This window comes from Phyllostomus discolor, chromosome 2 (genome assembly GCF_004126475.2).
Source record: "Phyllostomus discolor isolate MPI-MPIP mPhyDis1 chromosome 2, mPhyDis1.pri.v3, whole genome shotgun sequence".
In the NCBI taxonomy this organism is placed as follows: domain Eukaryota; kingdom Metazoa; phylum Chordata; class Mammalia; order Chiroptera; family Phyllostomidae; genus Phyllostomus; species Phyllostomus discolor.
This window is the reverse complement of record NC_040904.2, coordinates 51,806,871-51,831,930: the sequence shown is the minus strand read 5'-3', so window position 1 is coordinate 51,831,930 and position 25,060 is coordinate 51,806,871. Positions and strand designations below refer to the sequence as shown.

The 25,060-nt window shown below is 40.5% G+C and overlaps 1 protein-coding gene across 1 annotated transcript in view; it reads left to right on the top strand.

The window, feature by feature from the left end:
- ATP13A4 (ATPase 13A4) overlaps positions 1-25,060 on the top strand; it is a 116,281-nt gene that overhangs the window by 65,604 nt on the left and 25,617 nt on the right. The window contains exons 9-19 of the mRNA XM_028504791.2: positions 2,017-2,151; positions 4,495-4,665; positions 5,471-5,628; positions 6,238-6,426; positions 8,931-8,992; positions 12,896-13,046; positions 14,949-15,035; positions 15,293-15,446; positions 16,496-16,607; positions 19,193-19,317; positions 24,118-24,281. Coding sequence (XP_028360592.1) covers positions 2,017-2,151; positions 4,495-4,665; positions 5,471-5,628; positions 6,238-6,426; positions 8,931-8,992; positions 12,896-13,046; positions 14,949-15,035; positions 15,293-15,446; positions 16,496-16,607; positions 19,193-19,317; positions 24,118-24,281 — 1,508 coding nt within the window. The remainder of the gene's footprint in view (positions 1-2,016; positions 2,152-4,494; positions 4,666-5,470; positions 5,629-6,237; positions 6,427-8,930; positions 8,993-12,895; positions 13,047-14,948; positions 15,036-15,292; positions 15,447-16,495; positions 16,608-19,192; positions 19,318-24,117; positions 24,282-25,060) is intronic.

Below are 25,060 nucleotides of genomic sequence, written 5' to 3'. Positions count from 1 at the left end.
TGCTGAGTCACAGAATAAATGCATTTGCACTCTGGAACAGACTGACAGCTGTCAGAGGGGAGGGAGGCAGAGGGGACAGGATGAAATAAGGTTAAGGGATTAGCCAAAGAACATGTGTGCATAATTTAGGGGCAGGGAGAACAGTGCCCTGATGGTCAGAGGGAAGGGGGTGGGGTATGGGTGGAGGCAAGCAAAGCAGGGGGAGAATGGGGAGAGCTGTGATAGTGTCAACATTAAAAAAATGATAAAAATAAAAAATAAAAGATAGATATTGCCAAATTTCTTTCCTTAGACTTTGTACCAGTTTGCATTTGCACCAGAAAAGGGTGAAAGTGTCTATTTTCTCACAGCCTTGCTGTAAGAATATGCTGGCAAGCTTTTAGATTTCTCTAATCAGATAGGTGAGCAATGTTATCTCCTGTATATTTTTCTTTCTTTCTTTTTTTTTAACTTAGGGATTTATTACAAGATTAGTTCAAATCACTTTTTTTCTGAGCTATTTGAGGATAAGTTGCTGACATGTGGCTCCATAACCCCATACTTTAATATATATTTCTTAAAGACGAGGATATTCTATGTTACTGACAGTACAAACATTAACATGAAGTGAATATTGATGTGTTCATACTGATAAATACTCAGACCCATTCAAACAGCACCAACTGTCTCAATCATGCCCTTTACGGAAAGGACTCAGAATTATACAACAGTGTTGTTTGCAATGTCTCCTTAATCTTCTTCATTTTTTCCCCTTTGACTTTTATGACCTTGACTCTTTGATCTGGTTATTTCATAGACTGTCCCTCAGTTTGGTTTTGCTTGATGTTCCCTCATAGTTAAATTTAAGTTATGCATTTTTTAGCTGGAGTATCACAGAAGTAATGCTGAGCTCTCACTGCTTCCTCCCCTGTGGTGCATAACGGAAACCTGTCCTGGTACTGGTGATTAACCTGGATTACTTAAATAAATGGTGTCTGCCAGATCTTTCTGTTGTAAATTTGCTCTTATAATTAGTAGTTACTTCATCCATATCAAATTTTTACCTACTATTTTTGGTATCCATTGATGTTTCTTGGCTAGAGTAATTATTGCTTTGCTGGTTGGTATTTTTCTTTTTATATCAATGGATTGACATTTACACCTATGTTACTCCTTTGTCTGCTGAAAATCATTAGTTTATACTATTATCTTCAATTCAATGAAGACCACGGAGTATATTCAAGTTTTATATTTGCCTATGTGCAACTTCCTTTCTTCAGCGAGAAACCTGGCTCCCAGCCTCTTTATATCTAATGATTATCAGTCTCTCCCTTCCTCCCCACACCCATACTGGGACTCCTATATCCATCCAGCAGCAGGCCAGTGCCACCGTGGGGGCCCTCTTCTCCCTCCTTGAGCTCTGACGCCTTGCTCCCAGACATCCTTCTTAGGTTCCAACACCCACAGCAGGCTATCACCCCCATCCCCACCTCACCTAGCTCCCTGCACAGATGTCTATTTTGCTTAACCCTTATAGCTTTGGGGCTGAAGAAGGAATGAAAGAAGTAAAGGAAGGCAGGAAAGCAGGAAGGAAAGAAGGAAGGAATTTTCATTTATCTTATTATGAGTAACAATGAGCATCTTTTCAAATGTGTAACACACACCTTGCAGTTTGTGTGTGTGTGTGTGTGTGTGAACTATCTGTTAACATCTCCATTAATTTTGCTACATGGTCATTTTCTACACATCTAATTTTTAAGGAACTCTATATATTAGGAATATTAATCTTTTGTCTATAAGTTTCAACCGTGTTTTCTGAATTTGTTATTAGCTTTTTCTTTGCATTTTTTGGGTGAATGTTTTTTTATTTCATGTAATTGAATTCATTGCTTTTTTTCTTATTGTTTCTGGATTTTGATTCAAAGTTGAGAAATAGCCTTCTGTTTTAAGTGCCCTGTTTGCTTTTCTACTGATTTCAAATTTAGGCAGTTTTGTAGGACAAGAAACTGACTCAACTCTATCTTCTCACACTTACAGCTGGAGTCAAAGAGCTGGAATCATGCCTCCTGGTCCCTGGAGATCTATTAATTCTGACAGGGAACAAAGTGCAAATGCCGTGTGATGCGGTTCTGATTGATGGCAGCTGTGTGGTAAATGAAGGCATGCTGACAGGTGTGGTTCTATCTCACTTCTTCTGCTTCCCCAGCTCTCCCAGGCTCTTTCTCTGCATGAACGACAATGGCAAAGTGTAGGGCTGCTGGGGGCCCTTCCTATTTCTACAGATCTCATGAACAATTCTGCCCCGGATATATCTGAGAGTTCAATTCACAGCTGCTCTCTAGGAACTAAGTGTGATGCAGTGGTCACTTTGGAGTCTTTAGCATTTCCTTCTTGAACAAAAGCTTGTTACAACCCTGTCATTTTACCTTAAAAGAATGCAGAGATCATTAGATGTTTCAGAATTATCTGTGGCTTTTATGGCTCCTCATTTTATATAACATTTGTCTTCAGTTAAACTTGGAGGGCTTAAAAACAATTAAGAACATCCTGAAAACCACAGAGCTAAGTCCAAGGTCTCCCTAACTTGGCTTGAAAATGGTGAAAAGGTTCATGATGCAGAATTTGGCAAACCTGGGTATTTTGGACTCACTGTATTTCATTTTTAAATAGCATGCCAGAGCTGGGAGGGTCCTTAGAAGTCATTGCATCTCATTGGTATTAAAACTGAGGTAGAGAGAGAAGAAGCAACTTCCTCAAGGTCACGGTGCTTTGAGTTCTTCTCACATATGCATTATTAGGAGCTGTGCCAGTATTTCTGTAAGATACAGAAGACTCATAAAGTCTTTCTGAGACGAAATGGGAGGCTGCGAATACACAGGGACCTACTGTGATTCCCATTAGAGTCCAAATCAAATCCCTTTCTCTTGGGCAGACCAGAAAGGTATGCAATAAAAACAACACACACCTCTCTCCTATGTTAACTTACCAAAACAAACCAAAAGGGCAAAGAAAACAAGACAGGAATGGTTCCTTACTTTAAGGAATCCACAGACTTACAAACACCTCTCAGTGCTCAGACTTTTGCAATGCCAAGTTCCATTTTCCTAAAGGAAGTGGTCTTATTGTACTGGAACATGTGTCTGACTCTGTACTGCTCACTCTACAAAGACCGGCAGAAGGCTTCACCAGCTTTGTTCCTCAGAGGCCATTGCTATTTCACAACTTTATTTACCACCTATATTTGCACTTCCACCCACTGCTACCTGACCCTCCCGCTGCACTGGCAAAAGTCTCTAAGGCCTCAATTGCTAAATCCAATGGATTCTTTAAATTTCTCATTTCACTGCCCTCTCGGCTGGCTGGTAACTAGTCTCATCATCTCTTTCTTCTGAAAACACTCTTCTCCCTAACTTTCCAAGACAATGCTTTCTCTCCAAGTTCTCCTACCACCAACTACACTGTTCAGCTTCCTGTGCTGTTCCTGTTTCTCTATCTCTCTGATTTTTGCTGCTAAGTCCTGGGCCTTTGCTCTTTTCACCCTACACTCAGTCCCCAAGTACTTTTTTCATTGTCTTTATTATCTCTAAGGTGATAAACTCTGACTAAATATCACTTGTCAAACCTCACTCCTGACCTCCAGACCCAAATAAATTTCTAGCCAGCTGCAAGGCATCTCAGTATGGTCATTCCACAGTTGTCTCTAACTCATCGTGATCAAAAGGCGATTCTTCCCTCCTCCTATAATCCCTAAGTTAATGCGTAATGGCACCCTCTGCTCATTCTCCTGGTCAGAAACCACGAAGCTGCTTTAAATTCCTCTGTCCCTCTAACCTGCAAATATGAAAATCTCCCCCAAGTTTTGTGGCTTCTTACTTCCTTATTTCTCAAATCCAGCACTTCCTTTCTACTCCCGCTGCCAACTGCTGTATTTCAAGCCTCACCACCTGCAGTGAGGGTTCGTGTGATCATTTCCCAACTCAATGTCCAGTCTCCACCCTCACCAGACTTCAGTTCATTTCCTGTGCTGCAGAGAGAGTGCGCTCTCTTATACATTTACATGATATACTCTCCTAAATAAAACAGTTAAACATCTCCCCATGTGTCTATGGAAAGACATTTAAACTCTGAGACACATGTGCTTAGAGCCCTCCAGGCTTTGGCTCCCACATAGCTCTCATGGTCCTTTATTCCCAGCACCCCACACTCTAGACTGCACAATCTGCTATTCCCTACGTGCTTATTTCCAGCCCATTTCAGCATCCATGTTTGATTTTATAATACTCATAGTATTTATAACATTTATATTTATTTGTTCACATGTGTGTGTCCCTCTCTGAACCATGAACTTCTTAAATATAAGCACTACATTTCTCCTTGTATTCCCAATATCTAGGGTTGTCCCTGCTACACGGCAGGCTCACCACAACCACTGTACTATAGGATGAGTGAGTGCATGCAAGATTTAAATGAGTGAAGGCATCTCGCCTCACACAATGTGCTGCTTGTTTTCTGTAGGAGAAAGTATTCCAGTCACTAAGACTCCCTTACCCAGGATGGATAGCTCTGCACCCTGGAAAACGCAGAGTGAAGCAGACTACAAACGGCACGTCCTGTTCTGTGGAACAGAGGTTATCCAGGCCAAGGGGGCATGCTCCGGGACCGTGAGAGCAGTGGTACTGCAGACCGGTTAGTGAGCGTCTCTTCCTTCATTTTGTTATTTTAATAAAATGTTTTTGTTCAGTTTGTCTAGTGTCTTAAATTTATTAGGTAAGAAGCAGTATTTAGATAACAAATCAAATATATTAAATCTATATATTTTAATGTGAATTGAAGTATGGTATATGCCTTTTGAAAATAATACTAATGACAATAATTACTTTTTATGTGCTTTGTAGTTTATAAACTATTTGCACATATATTTGCAGAACAAAGGTGCCTACTGTCCCTCCTTTCTACATGAGTAGTCTGCAGCCCACACAATTCAAGTGAACTTGAACAAATCATACAGCCTGTAACTGGAAGAGCAGGACCTGGAGCTCAGGTCTTCTAACCTCAAATCCCAAGTTCTTCCTAGGTAGGACTAGAAACCGAAAACTTGACCTTGAAGAGTACTAGAAATGGAGTCCATCCATATTTCCCGGGCCATTTAGTTTAAATTCAAGTGACTTGTGTGTTGTGTGCCTTCTTGTGATTGTTCCCTTAAAAGGAAACTCCATTTGGAAAAGTTGTGTTCTGCCCCCAGGATAGGCTTTCCTATCTCTGGGATGCATTGAAACTGAAAGTGGAGGGACGGAAGGCCAGAGTAACAGGCTCTGAAATAGGTATTTCCATTCTAGCCCTTAAATATTTTCCCAATTATCCTGTAATTGCATTTGAGGTTAAACACTGTCTAAATGTCTCTAGAGAAAACAAAGGCAATGTGGAGGTTTAGGAGAGCACTAGCAGTAGGATTTGTCATCCTCAGAGGTGGGGTGTGTGTTTGCCGCTTCAGGATTCAACACTGCAAAGGGGGACCTTGTGAGATCCATTCTGTACCCCAAGCCGATGAATTTTAAGCTCTACAGGGATGCCATCAGGTTCCTCCTGTGCCTCGTGGGGACTGCCACCATTGGGATGATCTATACTCTGTGTGTCTACGTGCTCAGCGGGGTAAGCTGCTTTTTGGTCCTTTCCTGCATGCAAATATAAATTACCCATGTCTGTTTTATACTCCACATGTTGCCCTTAATCTAGGTTGCAGTTTACAAACCTGGGAAACCAAGCCAAACACTGAAACTGGCCTATATACCTCCAGCTCTCCAAAATAAGCAGTTGATCACCAAAGTCCATACTAACTCTGAGATCTAATGGGATAAAACCTGTTATTTATTGAGATGTCAACATGCATTTACTCTTACACACTATTTCCTTATACTATTTTAAATCTGAGAATATAGTTATTCCAATAAGGTAGTATTTTGTAGCTATGAAGTGAAGCATTTTAATTAAAACCCAGACACTTAGTGTTGGTGATACCTGGCAAATGGGTATATAGTTCTCTACTGGTAGCACATAAATCATTACAAGCCTTTTTATTGCACTTTGACAAAATGCATTGAGAGCCAAATCATGCTCATACCTTTGACCCATAGATGACATGCTCATATTATTTCTAGAAATTTGACCTAAAGAGCAAACAAAGGGAAAGAAAAAGTCATATGCACAAAGCTGTTGATGACCGATTTATCTGTAATAGTGAAAGAGGGACATATCTTCCAGGAATCCGCCAAAGAGGTGGTGAAGAAAGCCCTGGATGTCATCACAATTGCAGTTCCTCCTGCTCTACCCGCTGCCCTGACCACAGGCATTATCTATGCCCAGAAGAGGCTAAAGAAGAGAGGCATCTTTTGCATCAGTCCCCAGAGGATCAATGTATGCGGGCAATTAAACCTTGTCTGCTTTGACAAGGTATGTGTGTTTCAGCCTCATTCTCAGCCTGTTTTTTATCATTGCTGTCATCATGTATAGATGCTTTACACTCCTGTGAGGCAGGAAGCACAGGATGTGGGTGGCTGACTTCACTTTATCCCTGTTGGCTGTGTGACCTAGGAAGGATACATCTCTTGAGCTCTCAGATTCTAGGGTTTAGAGAAGGAACAGTAGCCACTGCATTAGTGAAGCTTTTAGGATCCTTCCAACTCCAGTAGTCTGTGAAAAGCAAATAATTAAAATAGCATTCTGTCTATTGTCAAAACCCTCAGAGAACAAAATTTGAACCTTTTGCAATACTATGATTACTGCTGTATCTCTAACGTTAAGAATATTGCCTGGCGTAGTCAGTGCTCAGTAAGTCTTATTGAGTGGATGAATGAATGAATGAATGAATGAATAGGGAGACTTTATTTAGCCTTACTATGAGGTTTGGTTATAATAAAAACCCCATCAAACCCTTACTATATTTTCCCATCTGCAATATATGGCTTGAAGTTATCCTTGATTATATGGCAGTTACTCCAGCCAGACTCTTATTCTACCTTCTCTTGAAGGTATTCTAGTCTGTACGGACATGTGCTGCGGTGAAGGTAGGAGCTGTGAGAGGAAAAGATGGAAACTAAGGGCAGTTTTATGCCTGGGTCTTAATTTATAAAGGCGACTGAGTGATGACAGGGAGAGGTCAGTGCAACTGAAAGAGGGAAGTTTAACATTACAGTCCCCTAGGGAAGCGAGGCCCAGCTCACCGTGCAGAGCCACAGGAAGATTGCCATGTTTGGATCAGGCAGCAAAACAGGAGGGAGGGAAATGCTTAGGACACGGCCTTTATTAGGATTTTTTTTTTTTGCCAGAAACACAATCTGACAATTGGCTAGTTTGAATGATTTTGATGAGCTCTGGGTTCTAGAGATGGCCCCTAGTGGTCTGGTACCTGGCCCTGGGGTGATTAAGGAAGAGAAGTGACTATTGTCTCCTGGAAGTGTGGCCAGATAGAGGAGCTTCCGCTACCCATTGGTCAGTTTGCACATCAAAGACATGCTCTTGCCTGAGTCCCTTTCTATTTTTAAGAATTGACAGCCCCAGAGAGGCAGTCTCTCCCCAGTTAGGAAGGTTTTTTAAGATGCCAAAACATCACAATATAGAAAATTTTAAAAAATGTACAATACAAAGGCATTGTGGACAGGAGAATATGGGCAAAGGCACAGGGTCTGGAGAGCACTGGAGCGTGGTTTTGACTGGAGTGGGACTTATGCAATGGGTAGGGTGTTTATAGACCTTGAGTGTCTGGCTAAGAAATTTTTACATACTCTTCAGGCAGTGGGGAGCCATGGAAGGTTTTTATTTTTATTGTTGCTTTTTTTTTATTATGGTGAAATAGACATAACATAAAAGTTACCATTTTTACCTTTATCAGTGGCTTTAAATGCATTCAAATTATAATGCAACTATCATCACCACCCATCTCCAGAACTTTATTCTCCTTCCCAAACATAAAATCTGTACCCATTAAATAGTACATTGAAGGTTTTTGATAGCAGAGAGCTAATGAAATTAGTGCTGTATTATGAAATTGTTGGACTATCAAGAACAGATTGTCCTTGGACTATCAGATGTACCTTGGAGTACCAAGAACAACAGGTTGGCATGGCTCTTGCCACCGTTTCAGTATTATTTTGTGCTCAAACTCTCATCATAAGGAAAGATGCTTTATTCATGAGAATCTATCATCCTTGGACTTGGAAGAAGAAAGGGGATGGGAGACATAATTGTGACCAGAATTTGAATATAAAATAAATAATAATTATGAGTAATTATCATTACGATTTGTGCTTACTCTATGCCAGGCATTAAATTAAGCTCCTTATTTGTATTATCTCATTTAATCTCCACAACCACCATATATGATTATAGTTATGTTACAGGTAAGGGCTTAACATTTAGAGGAATTCAATGGTTTGCCCAGATCACACAGCTGGTGTTTTAACCCAGACAAGCTCTGCAACATTATGCTGCACCAAGAGAAATACCAGACACCTTTTAACCAAATATGTATCAAAAAACAAACCACTTCTTTAGAACAACAAAAATTCTTCTATTCCCATTACTTATTTGTGATGACAGACTTTTCACTTCTGCTGTAAAAACTGGGACTCACCTGCATTATAGCTCTTAGAGGCTCACCAAGTACCTTCCCATTCATTTAGTGTGCCCTTAGAACATCAAAACAAGCCTCTGAAATATGTAAGGCAGATACGGTTTTCTTCCTTTTATTGCCGAGAACACTAAAGTACAGAGATTAAGTGTCCGTAGGAGCTCATCCGAGCTTCCCCCAGGACTCCATATACCCACCTTACTGTGTTCTCGCTTGAAGCGCTGATGTCGTTAAATTTTGTGGTGTGTATTTTTCTATTAAAATATACCATATCAGTCTTTATGACGGGGAGATCTTCAGAATAAACTGAGTGCTTGTTTCTGTTCAGACAGGCACCTTAACAAGGGAGGGCATGGATCTCTGGGGAGTCGTGCCCTGCGATAAGAACGGGTGAGTACTGTCGACCTGAAAACACCTAAACCTGTAGAGATTTTTACAAGAGTTTATTTAAGCCCAAACTGATGACAATTGCTCGGAATCAAGATCTCAAATGCTCTGGAGAGTGACACTTCAGCAGTTTTCTTTAATGCCTATGAAATTAAGAAGGGAACGTAGGAAGACTACATAAAGGTCTGAGAAAACAAGGTTGGGATTGGATTACAGGATAGTTCACAAGAACCTGTGTTCTTCTGAGGGTGGTTACTTCAAAGGCTTACTTCAAAGGTCCATTAACTTAAATGCGCAGACAACAACAACAACAAAAAAAAACCCCCACAAAAAACAATGGGCATGGCTTGCCTAAGGCAAAGGTAAACCTTTTACTAAAGAAGTTATGTGCCTGGGGCGTGACTACCCACCAGGACCTGCCCAGTTAAGAATTTATAATCAGATTATGATGAGGTTCCTTTCCATAAAACCCCTTTATCATCCATAGTACCTTGGACTAAATGCACTGTAGTTTCCCTTTTCCCAGAATTCTGTACTTTCTCATGAAAACTAATAATAGAAACATTTAGTTTTGGCTTTGGTGAGCAGTGTTTGCCAGGGTAGCTTCATTTAATTTCACCTCTTAAATACTTTGACTAATACTTTGTGCGAAAACATGTATGTTTTCCCCCACCCCAGCCCCTGCCACATGCTACATACAAACCCAGGAGATGTTTTGACGGTGCATTCAAATCCTTGCTAAAATGTCATTTGTAGTCGGCATATTAGTCCACAGCCTGAAGCTGGCCCAGGGCATCTAATTTGAACAATACTGCCCCTCAGGGAAGTACCGTTCCTTGAACAAAGTGAAGCCTTTTGGTGTGCTGGGAGGAAGGACAGCGTACTCACTTGGGTACGCTGACTTTCAGTAACAGGAACATCTGTGGAGTTGGAGCGAGTGTGCCCATTTTCCTTGGTATTCTACTTCTGAGAACTTGACCTTTTGGTGGCCCCCAGACTCCCCAGTTTAGGCAGCTTTCAGCTCCAAGTGGTGAAGACTGGTGTGTGCTCTCCTGAGGCCCTCTTGTGGCCACACCTGGATTCCAAGCTGCCCGGCCCCGAACCACCCCCCGCCCCAGGTTTTCTGGTTTTTCTCTCTTCCACAACAGTAATTATGATTGGAGCAGGAAACATTTGGCATTTACTTTTTTTTTTAAAGGAAGGTATTTCTCACAAACTAAATCACAAAGCATTTTATTTATAAAAGGTCCATAGCAGTTCTTCTGCATTGTGCAGATAACATACAATTTGTCCATACAAAATAAAATATTTTAATTACAGGTGTCATACATTTTCATATTAAAACATAACTATAAAATATTTATAAACAAATCTATTTCCTGGGTAAAAAAATAATCTTACTACTCCTAACCACATTAGTCTACAGAAGAAGCCTTTCATAAGTATAAACTCTCAAAAGTTCTTTTCATTTTCCCTTCAAGGTGGATTCGGATCTATACCTGTTTTCCTTGTTTGCTTATGTTTGTCTGTTTCAGCGTCTAGAAAATGTGTGTGCATTTATTAAAGTACGTGAGCATCTTGAGAGCAGTACTTTTCTGGTTTGTGTCTGCCCAAATGCCGCAGCGCCAGCCAAGGCACGCACAGACGGGAACTCTGTGTTTGCTCATCTAATACTGACTAAAGGCGTGCCACCTTTTGAATGCTATTCTGCTGAGTGAATTGGCATCAAACTTTTTATTTCTAAATGTAACTTGTCAAATTTAAATGAAAATAAATGATACGATATTTAAGTAAGTGATTAATAGGTCCATTACTCTTTATTCCTGCCTTCCTTCAAAATGCTGAAAGCTGTATTCAAATGACTGAAAGAACAACTAAAAACTGTTTTCAATTTCTAATTTTAATTTATAACATGAGAGAAAGCAGATTCAGTTCTAGGTAAGAGGTTAGCACCTGATTCACAGGCTATTAAATATCTTCTCATAAAAGGTGAGCTCCAGTGATTCTCATCTTTTCCAGAAAGCATTTGCTCTATGTGTCAGATACTGAAAGAACCATTAAAATACTAGTTGGGCTACCCAAGCTGGGTAAATTACAAGTATTCAAATAAAAACACAAGGACAGGATTACAGAGAGTTCTATTTCTTTGTGTGTAAACCAGAGTTACCCAACCCCGGGAAATCAGGATTATGTACTCAGAATTACATCCTGATGGCTGTGTGTGCCACCTCAAATGAAGATCCCTTTTTTCCTGTTCTGTGTTTGCTTTCTGGTGTGAGCTTCACCTTCTGTGTTAGTCACACAGCTGGTGGTTCCTTCCTTTTACATCTTTACTAACATACCGGGGGCCTGCTGGAAACCACTAAGACAACTTGATCCTTTGATACACAGGGTCTGGCAGAAGTAACGCCTGCTTGAGTGTGGTTGTTAGGTTAATAATATGGGTGTGATAATTTATAGTTTTAATATGAACATTTCACCTGACATGCCATTGGGTGTGCGTAAGTACGATATTGTTATGTTACAGAATTACATACTTATGACTCTGTAATAAAAGATTTTGTAATAAAATAGGGGCATTATCTGTACTGAACCCTATATAATAGTAGATACGATCAACCAGGTCAGTAATCAGTTGAGAGGTTTTGAACTCACAGAAGCTTGAATAAGGAAGCCAGGAAGAAATGTGGCTGAATTATGGGTTGCCACTGTGATGTGGATGCTTTCAAGAGCAAAAGGCTGAGCAACCTAAGGCAGTATTTAAAGAAATGCAGTGTCCATATCATGAGAAATAATAGTCTGGTTTTGGAGACTGCATTTTAAGGCAGACAACAAATAAAAACTTTTTCAAGAAAGTAAGTAGAAAGGTGAGTGGTCTGGAGGCTGTGTCCAGCAGGCACAGCGAGAGGTTCCTACGTAACCCCAGGGGAAGGGAGGATAGGAGGCGGTGCAAATGAGCTGGTCCACAACAGTTCGTGTGTGGAGGGGGGAGAACAAGTCGATTGGGGCTAGCTCCAAGAGGCATGGTTTGCCTCAATGCAGGAAGCACCTTCTGCCCTCAGAAGTCCTCCTAGGATGAGCTGCTCTGAGCCTCCTACTGTGCTATACACTTAAGAATGGACTGACAACAAGGCTGCAGAGGACGGTCCTCCAATGGGCCAGAGGCTGAACTCGATGACTTCAACCCTGCGCTAGTGAAAGCCCACCATGTGTGACACTTGAATTTTATGTCAGTAGGTTTTAGATGAAGCCACTTTCTATAGGAAGTGATGGTGATGATGGAGGCACTGTGGACACTACAAGGTGAAAGCCAGGGTGGAAGGGGAGAATGCAATGTTCCTGTAAAAAAATGTTTTTAGGGTCTATTTCTTTACTATTATGGCCTTCCAGATTTCCAATACCAATTCATTCATTTATTCACTCATACATTTATTGCCTGTAATGTTGGCCAAACGTCAAATATGTGGGACAGATACAGGAGACATTGCCCTGCCCTGAAGGATTAATGAGGGAGAAGACATGTGTATGCAGTCAGAGCACGAGCGAGGCTGTTCTGTCTCACGGCACTGGAAATGAAGTAGTCTGGTAGTCGGAGTGGGAGTAGATGTGCCTAGAATTAAAGGTGATACTTCTAGTTCCTTCCATACCTCTGGAATTAAATCCGTGTCAGAGAAAGAGTAAGGAAAAGAGGGAAGAAAGAGCTTGAAAGAACCTCAAAGACCTTTCTCATGCTCACTGAACTCATGTGAGGATGATGCTGAATGAAGCACTATTAATCTGGCGGGACTGGAGAGGGAGTATGTAATGTAACAAAGCACATTAAATTACTTTTTAAAAAGTCACCCCCAGAAGCTTGAGTTTGGCATGGGGGAGTAGGACTGAAGCTCTTTCCCTTGTGTCCTTTAGCTTCCAGGAAGTCCACAGCTTTGCCACGGGCAGGGCTTTGCCGTGGGGCCCACTTTGCGCAGCCATGGCCAGCTGCCACTCTCTGGTTCTTCTCAATGAGACCATCCAGGGAGACCCTCTGGACCTCAAAATGTTTGAAGCCACCACCTGGGTAAGCTTCTGGTCTGCAGAGAATCTAAGAAGCTTTCTTGATACCTAAGCATCACAGGTTTTATCACCAATACCCAATACTTAGAAAATGGGAGAGCTCCAATATGGAGTATATAACGTAGTGAGATGCACAACAGTCTGATCCTGGTGTCCTATTCTGTGCATTGAATCTCTGTGACAGGGTTATTGTGGCTAAGTGGAACGACACCCTTAACAAATTCCTAGTGCATATTATGTGCTCCACTGTATTAATGTCATTATCAGTATTATATACATTTTTTTCAAATTTTCAGTTTGTAGTATGAGCAATGTCTGGTTTCAAAGTTTTCTAGAACATGGGGATTAGAAAACATCCCTGTCCCCTGTGTTTAGGATAACTCCTTGTTAACAGGAGTTTCATTTCTGTTAATATTCTGTTGTATTGACTCATTTCTAAGACTGGAAACAATAAAGAGGAAATCATGAGAGCTTTTGCAGAGACTATAATGTGGATTTAAGACCTAGTGGTGCTGGTCATGAAGAGGAATCTGGCTCTCTGGGTTTTAGTTTTGGCTGTGTTCTAACTGGCCTCTTGACCCTGGGAAGTCAGCTCTCTCATTGGGGCTTGGCTCCCATGACCTTAAAATGAGGGGATGGAGTAGGCCAGTAGTGTCCACCTAAAACAAAATGAAAAAGCTAGGATCTTCTTAAAAGGAAACTTTATTCAGAAGCACCTTATAAAAAACAAATAGTTGAAGTCGACCTCATTGAGATGGGGAATAAAGGTCAAGTTTAGGGAACACACATCCCTATCTACTCAGCCACAAGCTCACCACTACCCCTGTCTGCCGGGTGCAGCTCTGGACCCCTATGATACATGTGTGAACCCCACTGTAGGAGACAATCCTTAGGGTCCCTTCAGACTCTAGTAGGACATGTTCTGTAGCAGTCTGATACAACTCTGCCAACCTTTAATCCTTCTTGAGTTACTGTTTCTATATCTTTAAGTAGGGATTATAATTTCCTCTCAGATTTTTTTTCAGTCACTCAATGATATGATTACAAAGCATTCTGACATCTTTTGGTAAAGGGTTCCTTTAACAATAATTTAGGGTCATCACTGCAGCAATGACTGAGTGTTTACTGAACATCGACCATTTATATCACTATCCCTGCCATACCTCACCCTGAGGACTATCAGTCCAAATTACCGTATTTTACCGGATATTATGCACACATTTTTGTCTAAATTTTTGAGGGAAAAATAAGGATGCACATTATACATGGGTAGTATCTAAAGTATCTTGTATCTGTCCTTATATTTTGTAATTATTTGTTATAGAAAGCTTCTTGTACTATAATATGTTCAAAAGTAAATGCTAAAATTCCTTTATAACACAAAAAACAAGTATCTAAATATAAATAAATTAATTAATCAATCAATTAATTAATTAGAACAAAATTTTTATCCTGAAAGTTTAGGCCAAAAATGTCGGTGCACATTATATGTGGCAAAATACAGTAGACAGAGAGGAAAGAGCAGGAACAACCATGAACTCCAGGGAAAGAAAGGCAGTAAGGTGCTGGCCTCACACAGTAAGTCTGGCTATTCACGCTTACTATTTTCATGTCAGGCTCTTCAGAAGCAGAGACTAAGCCTTTTATGCCATGCACCCCAAGAGATAAAGCAGGATAAACTGCAAGAATAATTCAGAAGGGTCTGCTCTTCAAGTTCTACAGCATTTTCAAGGCATTCTTTTTTTCCCGTGGTGAAATAAGACTGGTTCATCTCCATCTATCCAAGGGAGGAGAAGTGAGAGTACATTGACGTGGCCTGAGGGTTTTCTCGAGGGGAGGGTTTGAACATAGTATCAGTGGATGAACAAGAACTGTCTACAGTGAAAACATTTCATCTGTGAAACAGGAAATGGCTGTTTCTGGGGACAATTTTCACATCAAGGGAGTGCCGGCACATGCCACGGTAGTTAAGCCCTGCAAAACAGCCAGCCAGGTAAGCCTCGTCTGCTACCCGCCCTGTAATGCCCAGCCTCAAGGGGACAGTCCCGTCATGCCCACAATTTTGAAAGGTCACAGATGTGTTTTCTTTGAATTCCATGTGAGAAAATTGGTGAGAACTTGTTTCCCTTACTTGCTTAAAAATATAAATATATAAATAAATAAAAATTTAAAAAGAGGGAGGAATAGTTAATTCCCTGTAGGTAGGAGCTATGTTGGCATGTCCCTCTCTGTTCTCCACCCCTCAACCAGGTCCCAGTGGAAGGAATAGCAATCCTGCATCAGTTCCCATTCTCATCGTCGCTGCAGAGGATGACAGTCATTGTCCAGGAGATGGGGGGTGACCGGCTGGCGTTCATGAAAGGTGCACCAGAGAAGGTGGCCAGCTTTTGCCAACCTGAAACAGGTAAGTGAACAGACTTGTATTACAGTTGGCCAACTTGTATTTCAAGTCCAAATGTGGGCCCCTCAGCACCTGACCTATGAATCCAATCGCTTATTGACCATTGCCAATAGGATGACACATTTACATCCTAAACTCAATACTAAAATCAAGATATTGTTCACTTCCTGTATTTTCCATCTTGGTGAATGACACTACCCTTTTCCTACTTCCTGGAATTTAAGGTTCTTCCCAGAGTTGTCTGTCTTCCTCAGTGCCTCTGTCTTGGCAATTGTTAATCCATGACCCTGTCACTCCATTGGCTCAGGCCCTCATCGTCCCTCTACTGGATCACTGTAATGGTTGGTGAATTGGCCCCTTGCTCCCAGTCACCCCTACCCTGTTCACCCTTTATACTCTGACTACATTGTTTTTTTCCATCACATAATATAACTATGTTGTCACTTTCTACTTTTCTTCTTTTGGTTGCTTCCCATGGACTCCAGAAAAAAATCTCAGACTCCCTTAAGATATTAATCAGATCACGATCTGACCCCTATTAAGCTTTCCAGCTATGCCTCACCACTCCTACCCTCACATTCTGTGCTTTCCCTGAGCTGAATTAACGACCCAAGGCCTGACCACATGGTGCTTTCTCAGCCCAGACGCCCGTTCCCTTCTCCCCAGTCTGGCGTCTGTGTCCCTGCGTGCCTCCATAGCACGGCACACGGCAGCTGCTAGCAGAGATCCTGAGAGTGGGGCCTGCTACGTAATCTTCGCAGAGCCAATGTCTGACACGTAGTAGACTGTCAGTAAATGTTTGCTGGTTAAACTGGAGCAATAAGAATTATATTCTTATCCTATCCCACTTTATCTTTAAATAGTTCCGTCTCATTTCAGGTTCACTGAGTCCCAAGACGTCAATCCTGACAATGTAGTTGTGTTTAGGGTGGGGTCCCCCTGACTTGTTGTGTACCTTTTTAGAGGTGTGGTTCTTTTTTTTGTTGTTTGTTTCTTCACTAGTACCAACTGAGTAAATATTGCCTATTAATCTTGTGTAATTTTCTGAATAGTACCAACTGGTTTTGCCAGTGAACTTCAGATTTACACGACACAGGGCTTCCGGGTCATAGCGCTGGCCTACAAAAAGCTGGAAATGGACCACCACACCACTGCCTTGATGAGGTAAGTGGGGAGGATTTTCATAAAGTGGGATAATTTGGTGGGAAGATGCACCACTCTGGGCAGTGGACTCAGCAACATAGGTTGCTGGATTCATGTGTATGAAATGTCTCTGAACTTTGTAAACATGGATATAGTCGTCCCTCCTCTGCCTATATCACAAAGCTGATGCAAACACTGACTGGGAGAACTTACCAAGAAATGGCTGTATATACTCTGAAAGGTTGTACACCTTTGTGAAAACAGATGCATGCATGCAAGCAACGTTTCATAGTATGAAATTATGGTCATGCCCCCATTTTGAAACAAATACAAGTAGCTAATTTTCAAAATTATCTACTTTGATTATCAAAGTTACCTATTTTGATTATCAAAATTATCAAAAGTTGGTGAATTAGTTGAAAGTTAGAAAACAACATTTTTCTGAAAAAAATTCTTAATAAGAAATACACACCTTAATGAAAAAAATATAGCTTGGACTTATATAAACTAAGAAATATTTGTAGAAAAACTTCAGAGTGGCCATTGTTGAGAAAGTTTTGGTATGATTAGATTAAAATAGGGACCCTCCAAAGCTAAAATGGACTATTCAATTTTTGTTTTTATGGTATTTTCCAGTCTTTTCCACTGTTTTCAGTGCCAGCCATCGTTGGTAACACTGCTGTGGAGATAATCAAAGCTTATTTTGTTACTTAGGATTTTAAATTTGGGAAGTCTAATGGATTTGTGTTCAACCCTGTCAGACTCAACAACACTGTCTTATTGTAACCGTATTTTGTACCACTTCCTTTTTTATACTGAAATAAAATTCATAAGTATATAATCTATACATATTTTTAAAAATAAATATGATGCCATCCTATAGGGTAAAAATTAAAAAAAAAACCATAATGCATTACAAAAGTAATAGCTTAATATGTGCTCAGCTGACTCCACTAAAACAAGCTGAAGCAATGCTTTGCTTGCACCTGTGTGGAGAATTATCAGGGCTGCAATGCTGGAATGTAGATGGATACAGGTGTTACACATGAATTCTCAAATAGTACTAACTGTCTTGCTGTCAGTGAGGTCACTGGGAAATGGTTTAAAACTCTTGGTAAAGCTCAGAATAAAAGAGTACAATCTCCTTTCAACTTACACGATACTTTGTGCTTATATGTAAAACAGAGCTGGGGGAAGTATGAGCAATTTTATATTTGTTTAACATAGCATACTTGTATTATATATACTATGATATAGTATACTATATAGTATAATATAAACAGTATAAGCCTATACTGACTGTATAAACAACCTGTGAATGTCCTGTAAAATATTCAACAGGCATGTGGCATGCAAGATAATTTTTCATTGTGCATTGGTCATTGAAGAAAATCTTGTATAGATGTCCAAAAAACTTCCAAAATGTCCTCTAGAGGCAGCACCGCCCCTGCTGAGAATCACAGGTGTGCCCCAACCCTGTCACTTCGGGGATGGACAGAGGCCCAGAGGCACCAGTGGCTCACTTGAAGTCATCGAGTATTAGATTCCTGAGCATATTGGGCCTCTCCCCTGAGGCCAGCTTAGTGTGTCCCTTAAAAGGGTCACTTTGGCTATTGCGAAGCTGGGTATTTGTTGTAATTTAATCAACTCAGGTTACTCAAGTTACTGGTGAGAGAGCTGGCAGTGAACTTTGAGACTGGATCTCACATTCTCAAGAGGAAACTTGCTTTGAGGCGAGTAGTTCCAGTTGTGCCCACTTCCTGCCCCTCTGGTGGAGGGGTTAGCAGTGTTTGGGAACATCCCGCCCCTGGTCCATGGGAGGCACACATAGCAAGTGAGACAAAGTGGCTTCTCTGGGTGTTGCTTTCATCCATGTTCCAGCCAGATATATGCTGCAGTCTTGCTCTTGTATCTGCTAAAGGTGTCTGAGTCTTGGATAAATGAATCTGGGAAGACTCTTTGAGTCCCTAACCCCAACTGTACTTCTGCAGGGAGTACTTGGTCCTGTGGGACATCTCTGAAGTGCCCTTGTGGTGGGTGGGAGCCCCAGCCTCAGCGACCCCACCTGCTGCAGGAACCGTCACACTGTATGTAGAAGAGCAATGTTACCAGCTGAGAGAGACGTGGGCAGGTTGGACTATCCAGAGAGTTTTTGAGGTTATGGCCTCATATTCCTGGCACTAAAATGGTACTGATTATAGGTTTGTTTCTAGAAAAACTGACATTCTATATTTTTCTTGTGCCTCACTTATCTTCCATGATATTTTGTACCAGAGGTAGAACTCCTCTCTGGTGGTTGCCAGCAGGTGAGGTAATGAAAATCAGCACAGCAGATTGGAGAGAACTTTGCAGTAATTTAGTTTATTCTCTACAAACATTAAAATAAACCTTTTGCTTAATAAATACTTTCTTCCTCTTGATTCAGTTGGAATAATGTCCCCATATCCCCTTCCTGTCTGGGTGGCTCCCGGCACGTGTTCAGTGCCTTAGGAATGGTGCTTGAGTGAGAGAGTTGGCACCACGTGGACAGGAAGAGGTTTGTCTTTGTTTTGGGTTTGCTTCCTGGAAGAAGGATGATGATGTGCTATTGCTGTTCAATCGTTCAGGGACAAGGTAGAATCAGACCTTGTGTTTCTGGGATTGCTGATCTTGGAGAATCGATTGAAGAAAGAGACAAAACCTGTGCTGGAGGAGCTCATCTCAGCCCGGATAAGGACGGTAATGATCACAGGTATAGACAAAAGTAGAAAACAGTGTAAGAGCATGATGTGGAAATAGATAAGAGAGTCTCTCATTTATCAAATATTGTTGATGACCTACTATGGACCAGGCACCATTCTAGGTGCTGGAGATGGGCAACAAAAAGGCAAAGTTATTGTTCTCATGAGCTTCCATTCAGGTGAGACAAGATAGAAAGCCAACCAATCAATCAATCAATCAACAATCATAATCAAATAAACAGCTAGTATTGAGTGTTAACAGGTAAATAAAACAGGGTGATATGGCAAATTGTCTGATTTTAAAGACTGTCTGTTTTAAAGATTTTATTTATTTATTTATTTAAAATATTTTTTAAATTTATTTTTAGGGAGGGGAAGGGAAGGAGAAAGAGAGGGACAGAAATATCAGTGTGTGGTTGCCTCTCAAGTGGCCCCCACTGGGGACCAGGCCCACAAGCCAGGCATGTGCCCTGACTGGGAATCCAACTGGAGACCCTTTGGTTTGCAGCCCATGCTCAATCCACTGAGCTACACCAGCCAGGACTATTTATTTACTTTTAGAGAGAGGGGAAGGGAGGGAGAAAGAAAGGGAAACATCAGTGTGTGGTTGCCTCTCACACACCGCCTACTGGGAATCTTGGCCTGCAACCCAGGCATGTGCCCTGACTGGGAGTCAAACCAGTGATGCTTTGGTTTGCAGGCTGGCGCTCAACCCACTGAGGCACACCAGCCAGGCCTGACTGGCTATCTTAGATGAGGTGTCTTCTCTGAGGGAGAACATTTGAGATATCACCCAAATGAAAACAAGGTATCAGCCATGCAAAATGATAACTTTATTGTTAAATGTTAGGAGAAGAAGAATGCTTAGTCAGTGTGGTCTATAAGCTGTACTGAAAGCCAATCAATAACAAGACCAACAGTTCTGGAGGTTTAAAAAAAGTGCTGTCTGTCCTCTGTTTGTACTTTCAAGTCTCAGATCGCACAAACAAGGAGTGGTGAGAAAGGATCATGCGAGAGAAACATGTGAAATTTCCTAATGGGTGCTTCTGCATGGAGAATGAATGATTTCCTAATGCATTCATATTTTTTGAGGGAGTCTTCCACCTCATAGTCAGAGGCATTCAACTCTATTAATTGTGTTGCCAAGATAGAATATTTCCCCACCCCACACCCACTGAATCCAATTCTACTGTTGGGAACTCAAGAATACTTTTACTTTCCCTTCTGTCCTTTTCCATCCTCTGTTCCCACCCCCACAATTTTAGAGATGTTGGGGTCACTTTTACACTCTCCCTTTCCAGCCCCTCAATCCAACTTTTAGGTATTGCTGAGTTAATTTACTGCTTATTAAAATTTCCCTTCCACTACGATGCCTGTTTCAAGAACCTTTATTTAGCACTGTATTATACATTCTTATAATCTACCCCTAATCATTTAGATTTATGTAGAATTAAGAGTTGATCTCCCTCCTTCTACTCCTTTCCTCATATTAAATTTCTGTTCTCTTCTTTTTCCTTGCTTGGTTATCATTTTTTCTCAAAAATCATCCTTGGACAGGATAGAAGGTTGATATGCTCTCTGATTTCTCACATAGCTGGAATGTCTTTCTTTGCTCTAGCAGTTGAATGAGTGGAGAATTTTTGGGCTACATTCCTTTTTTCTTAATAATCTGTAGGTGTCTTTCCTTTGCCCTCTGGTTTTTGGTATTGCATATTACCAGTTCAATGCCAGTCCACTGTGGGTAACTTGTTCTTTTCTGAATATAATCCTTTTCTTTTAACTTTGAAGTTTAGAAATGTTACCAGAATATGCTTATACATTTGTCACTTTTCGTTAATTTGATCTGCAACATAGTGAGCACTTTTAATCTGCCTTCATTTTCTCAGGAAAATTTCTTCTATTGTTCAAAACTTCTTCTATTGTTCATGTAATTAATACCTTTGTTCTCTCTCTCTTTCTTTTTTCCCTCCTGGAGTTTCTATTATTCATATGACAGGCCTCCTGGATCTATCCTCTCAGTTTCTTATCTTTTTTCTAGTGACAATATTTTTATAATTTTGATTTGTGCTTTAAGATTTTTTTGCACCCAGTTTTTTAAATGACTATTGTCTTTTCCAAAATGCTTTTTTTTTAAATGCAAGTTTCATGTGTCTCTCACAGCTACTGTTCCCAGCATGTGTTCTGGCTGTTTGGTCTAATCGTTTCCTATCTTGCTACTGGGGTTTCTTGAATAGGTGGTTACATGTCTTTGTCAGAGGACTGAGGCTCAGGCCTGGGCTGCACATCCTCAACAGCAGGGCTCTGATGGTGGCAGATGCAGAACGGGCCTGCACTGCAAAGCAGCCTGGTGCTGGCGCCCTGCTGAGGCCCATGGGGGAAGCTTCTTAGCTCTCAGCACTCACCATACTCCTCCACACTCAGGGTTCAGCAGGGTCCTTTCCACCAGTTAGCCCTTTTGAGGATCCTCATAAGGATTTGGGTAGAATCCTGGAAAAAGCCATGCTAAGGATAGTCAGCCAGATCTTAATTGTTTTTTGGTTGTAGGAATTACAACATCCATACCTACCCTTCCAAGAAACTTTACAACCATAAACATTTTTTACCTTCTCTCCCTTATGCTATAGTTATCATGTGTATAATGGTTAATGAAAATCCCGCTGGGCACTGCTAAAGTTTTTACTTCCAACAGTCAAGAGTTAAAGGACATAATTGAAGAAGAAGAGACTTTTATATTTACCCAAATTTTTATTATTTCTTTTTTTAGTTATAGTAAATCTCATGTGTTTATTTTTTTCTTTGCATTATTACACAATATAGGATTTCCTGTACAATGTAAATACAAATAAAATAGAAAGCATTTGTGTGTGTGTGTGTGTGTGTGTGTGCACGCACTACATAAAATTTTATTATTTCTGTGCTAAGTTTTCATTCCTTATGTTCTAAGTTTCCTTCTGGTATCATTTCTTTTCAGCCTAAAGAACTTCTTTTAGCATTTCTTTTTTAGTATGTCCTCTGGCAAAAACAAAGCAAAGCAAAACAAAACAAAACTTGACTTAGTTTCCCTTCATCTAAGCATGTCTTTATCTTTACTTTATTCCTCAAAGATATTTCCATAGGCATCTGAGTTGACAGTTATTTTTTTCTTTCTGTACATTGAAGATGTTCTACTCTCAGTTTCTTGCCTCTGTGGTTTTTAATCAGAAATCTGTGATAATTTTAACTTGAATAATTATTCCCTTACGTATAATATACTCTTGTTTTCTAGCCTCTTCTAAGATACTTTATTTATCTTTGTTTTTAGCAGTTTATGTGTCTAGATGTGGTTTTCAATAAGTTGTTAGGGGTTCACTGAACTTCTTGAATCTGTAAATTTAAATTCTTAAACCTGTTTTGTAAGTTTCCTGCTATTATTTGCGAAAACTAATTTTTCTGTTCCAGTCTCTTTCTCTCTTTTTTTTTTTTTTACTCCAATGACATAAATGTGAGGCTTTTTGATATTATTTTGGTCTCTTTTCTTTTCTTTTAAGATTTTTTCTCCATTCTTCAGATTGTATAATTTCTATTGCTCTATCTTTAAATTCACTGACTCTTTCTCCTCATCTCCATTCTGTTATTGAGTACATCTAGTGAATTTTTGCAGTTTCAAGTGTTAATTATACTGGTCAGTTCTAAAATAGCCATTTAGTTCTTTTTTATAGACTATTTTTTTTCCATTAAAGACATCTTTCTTGTTATTTATTTCAAAAGTATTAACCTTTACCATGTGGAGGAAGCTTACAATAGCTCCTATAAAACCATTGTGTATTAATTATAGCATCTGGGTGATTTTGGGACATGCAATTATTGATGACTTTTTCTTGAGAATTGGCCAGGTTTCCCAGGGATTTTGTATGTTGAGTATCCTAAATATTTTAAACATGATGTTTTGAGACTTTGGATCCTGTTAAAATTCTTTGGGGAATGCTGAGTTTTGTTTGTTTGTTTTTTAGCAAGAAAAACTCAGGGATGTAGGAGGTGATTAGAGTCACCGTTCAGTCTTTGAAGCCTTTGCACCCCTTCTTTGGGTTTGTTCTGCACATGTGCAGCTCTGAGCCGGGCCTGTGACTTACACACTTTAGCCATTGATTTAGGCTCCTTGTCTAGGTCTGTCCTTTCCAGGACTTCCCTCATAACTCCTCAGCCTCCAGACACCCCTTCTCCTAGTTCCTCAGGCCAGAAAGGCTAGTTTCTCAGAGTTTTGCTACCTGCACAGCTGTAGGGTCAAATCTGTGAGAGGACAGAGAAAAAAAATGCGAGAATCATAGCACCTTGTAGATTGTTTCTCCGAATTTGACTCTCTTCCACATTCTGCCTGCTTATGTTTACTTTTCAAAGTCCTAGGGTAGTTGATTTTTGTATTCTTCTTCAGAGTTTTCCATTGTTGTCAGTGGGAGAGAGAAGTTATAGTGGGCTGACTCCATTCGGCTGAAAGTGGAACCACCAGATGTTCTATGAAACCAGTAGGGCCTTGCTAAATGTTTACCAAGCTGTTAACAAAGGACAGAAATAGATTTGAATTTTGCCTTTTTAGTTTTCCTTTCCCCTCTCTGACAAAAATATACTGGTACGTCCTGAAGTAACCAGATGAAAAGCAGCAAGAACCAGAAATGGGATTGTGAAATCAGGGAAGGTCAGGGCTGAGGGAGACCTTACGTGGCATTTCTCTTCACACCTAAAATAAGTTCTTAACTCCTTATCCTGGTTTTCCAGGCCCTCTGTGAATTTGTTCTATGTCTTCCACTTCATGTTAGGATATTCTTCCTTTCTTCTAGGTGACAATCTTCAGACTGCAGTAACAGTGGCCAGAAAGTCTGGAATGGTTTCTGAAGGCCAGAAAGTCATTCTTGTTGAAGCAAATGAAGGTTCTGCATCCTCATCAGCATCTATATCTTGGAAATTAGCAGAAGAGAAGAAACACATTCTATATGGGAATCAGGTACACCTAAAAACAGACTCTCTGCCGTATTATCTAACTGTTGCACAGCATTGGCCACTGATCAGCTTTGATTGGCAGAGGTGTGCAGGTGACCTAAGCTCAGCATACTCCTCCAAAAGTCTAACACATACGCAGTGCAAAGAACTCAATTATATCCCTTCCCCACATCTTTCCAACTGAGTTGTATAGTGCAGTGCTTTCCTGGGTGCTGAAAATTATCCATTATTTTAAACTTAAAAATTTTTTGGCTATGTATGAGAAAGAATATAGTAAAGGGGGCTGGTAATCTAATTTTCCATTTTCCCCTTGCTCATCAACCACCCTGTTGAGTTCAAAGGGGGTTTAGTTCCTGGGAGAGATACCACCGTGTGAATTGGAAAATCAGACTATATCTTCAGGGTGGGGAAAAAAGTTTTATCCATTTATCTCCAATCATGTCAGTATCCTATCTCTATCGTGTCTTTGTGGAATATTAATTCTCTAAGAAAAAATGTAAGTTCTCACTTCAGGGAGAGATTTGTTGAGCTGCAATGCTTTTGTATTTTATACTTGAAATGTGTAAAATGCACTTGTCTCTGGGATCACCGAGGTCAAATCAGAAGAGGACATGAGTGTTAGTCTCCTATTCACAAGAGGCTGTGGTGTGCCAAACCGACGTAGCAAAGAGGAAGTGCTTCTCTGCGGATTCAGGACTCGAGTGTGACTTTTGAAGAGAGACCCCTGGACCACCACATTGTCTTATCTCAGCTCTGCTGTGGTCCTGACCACTCTATCGAGTC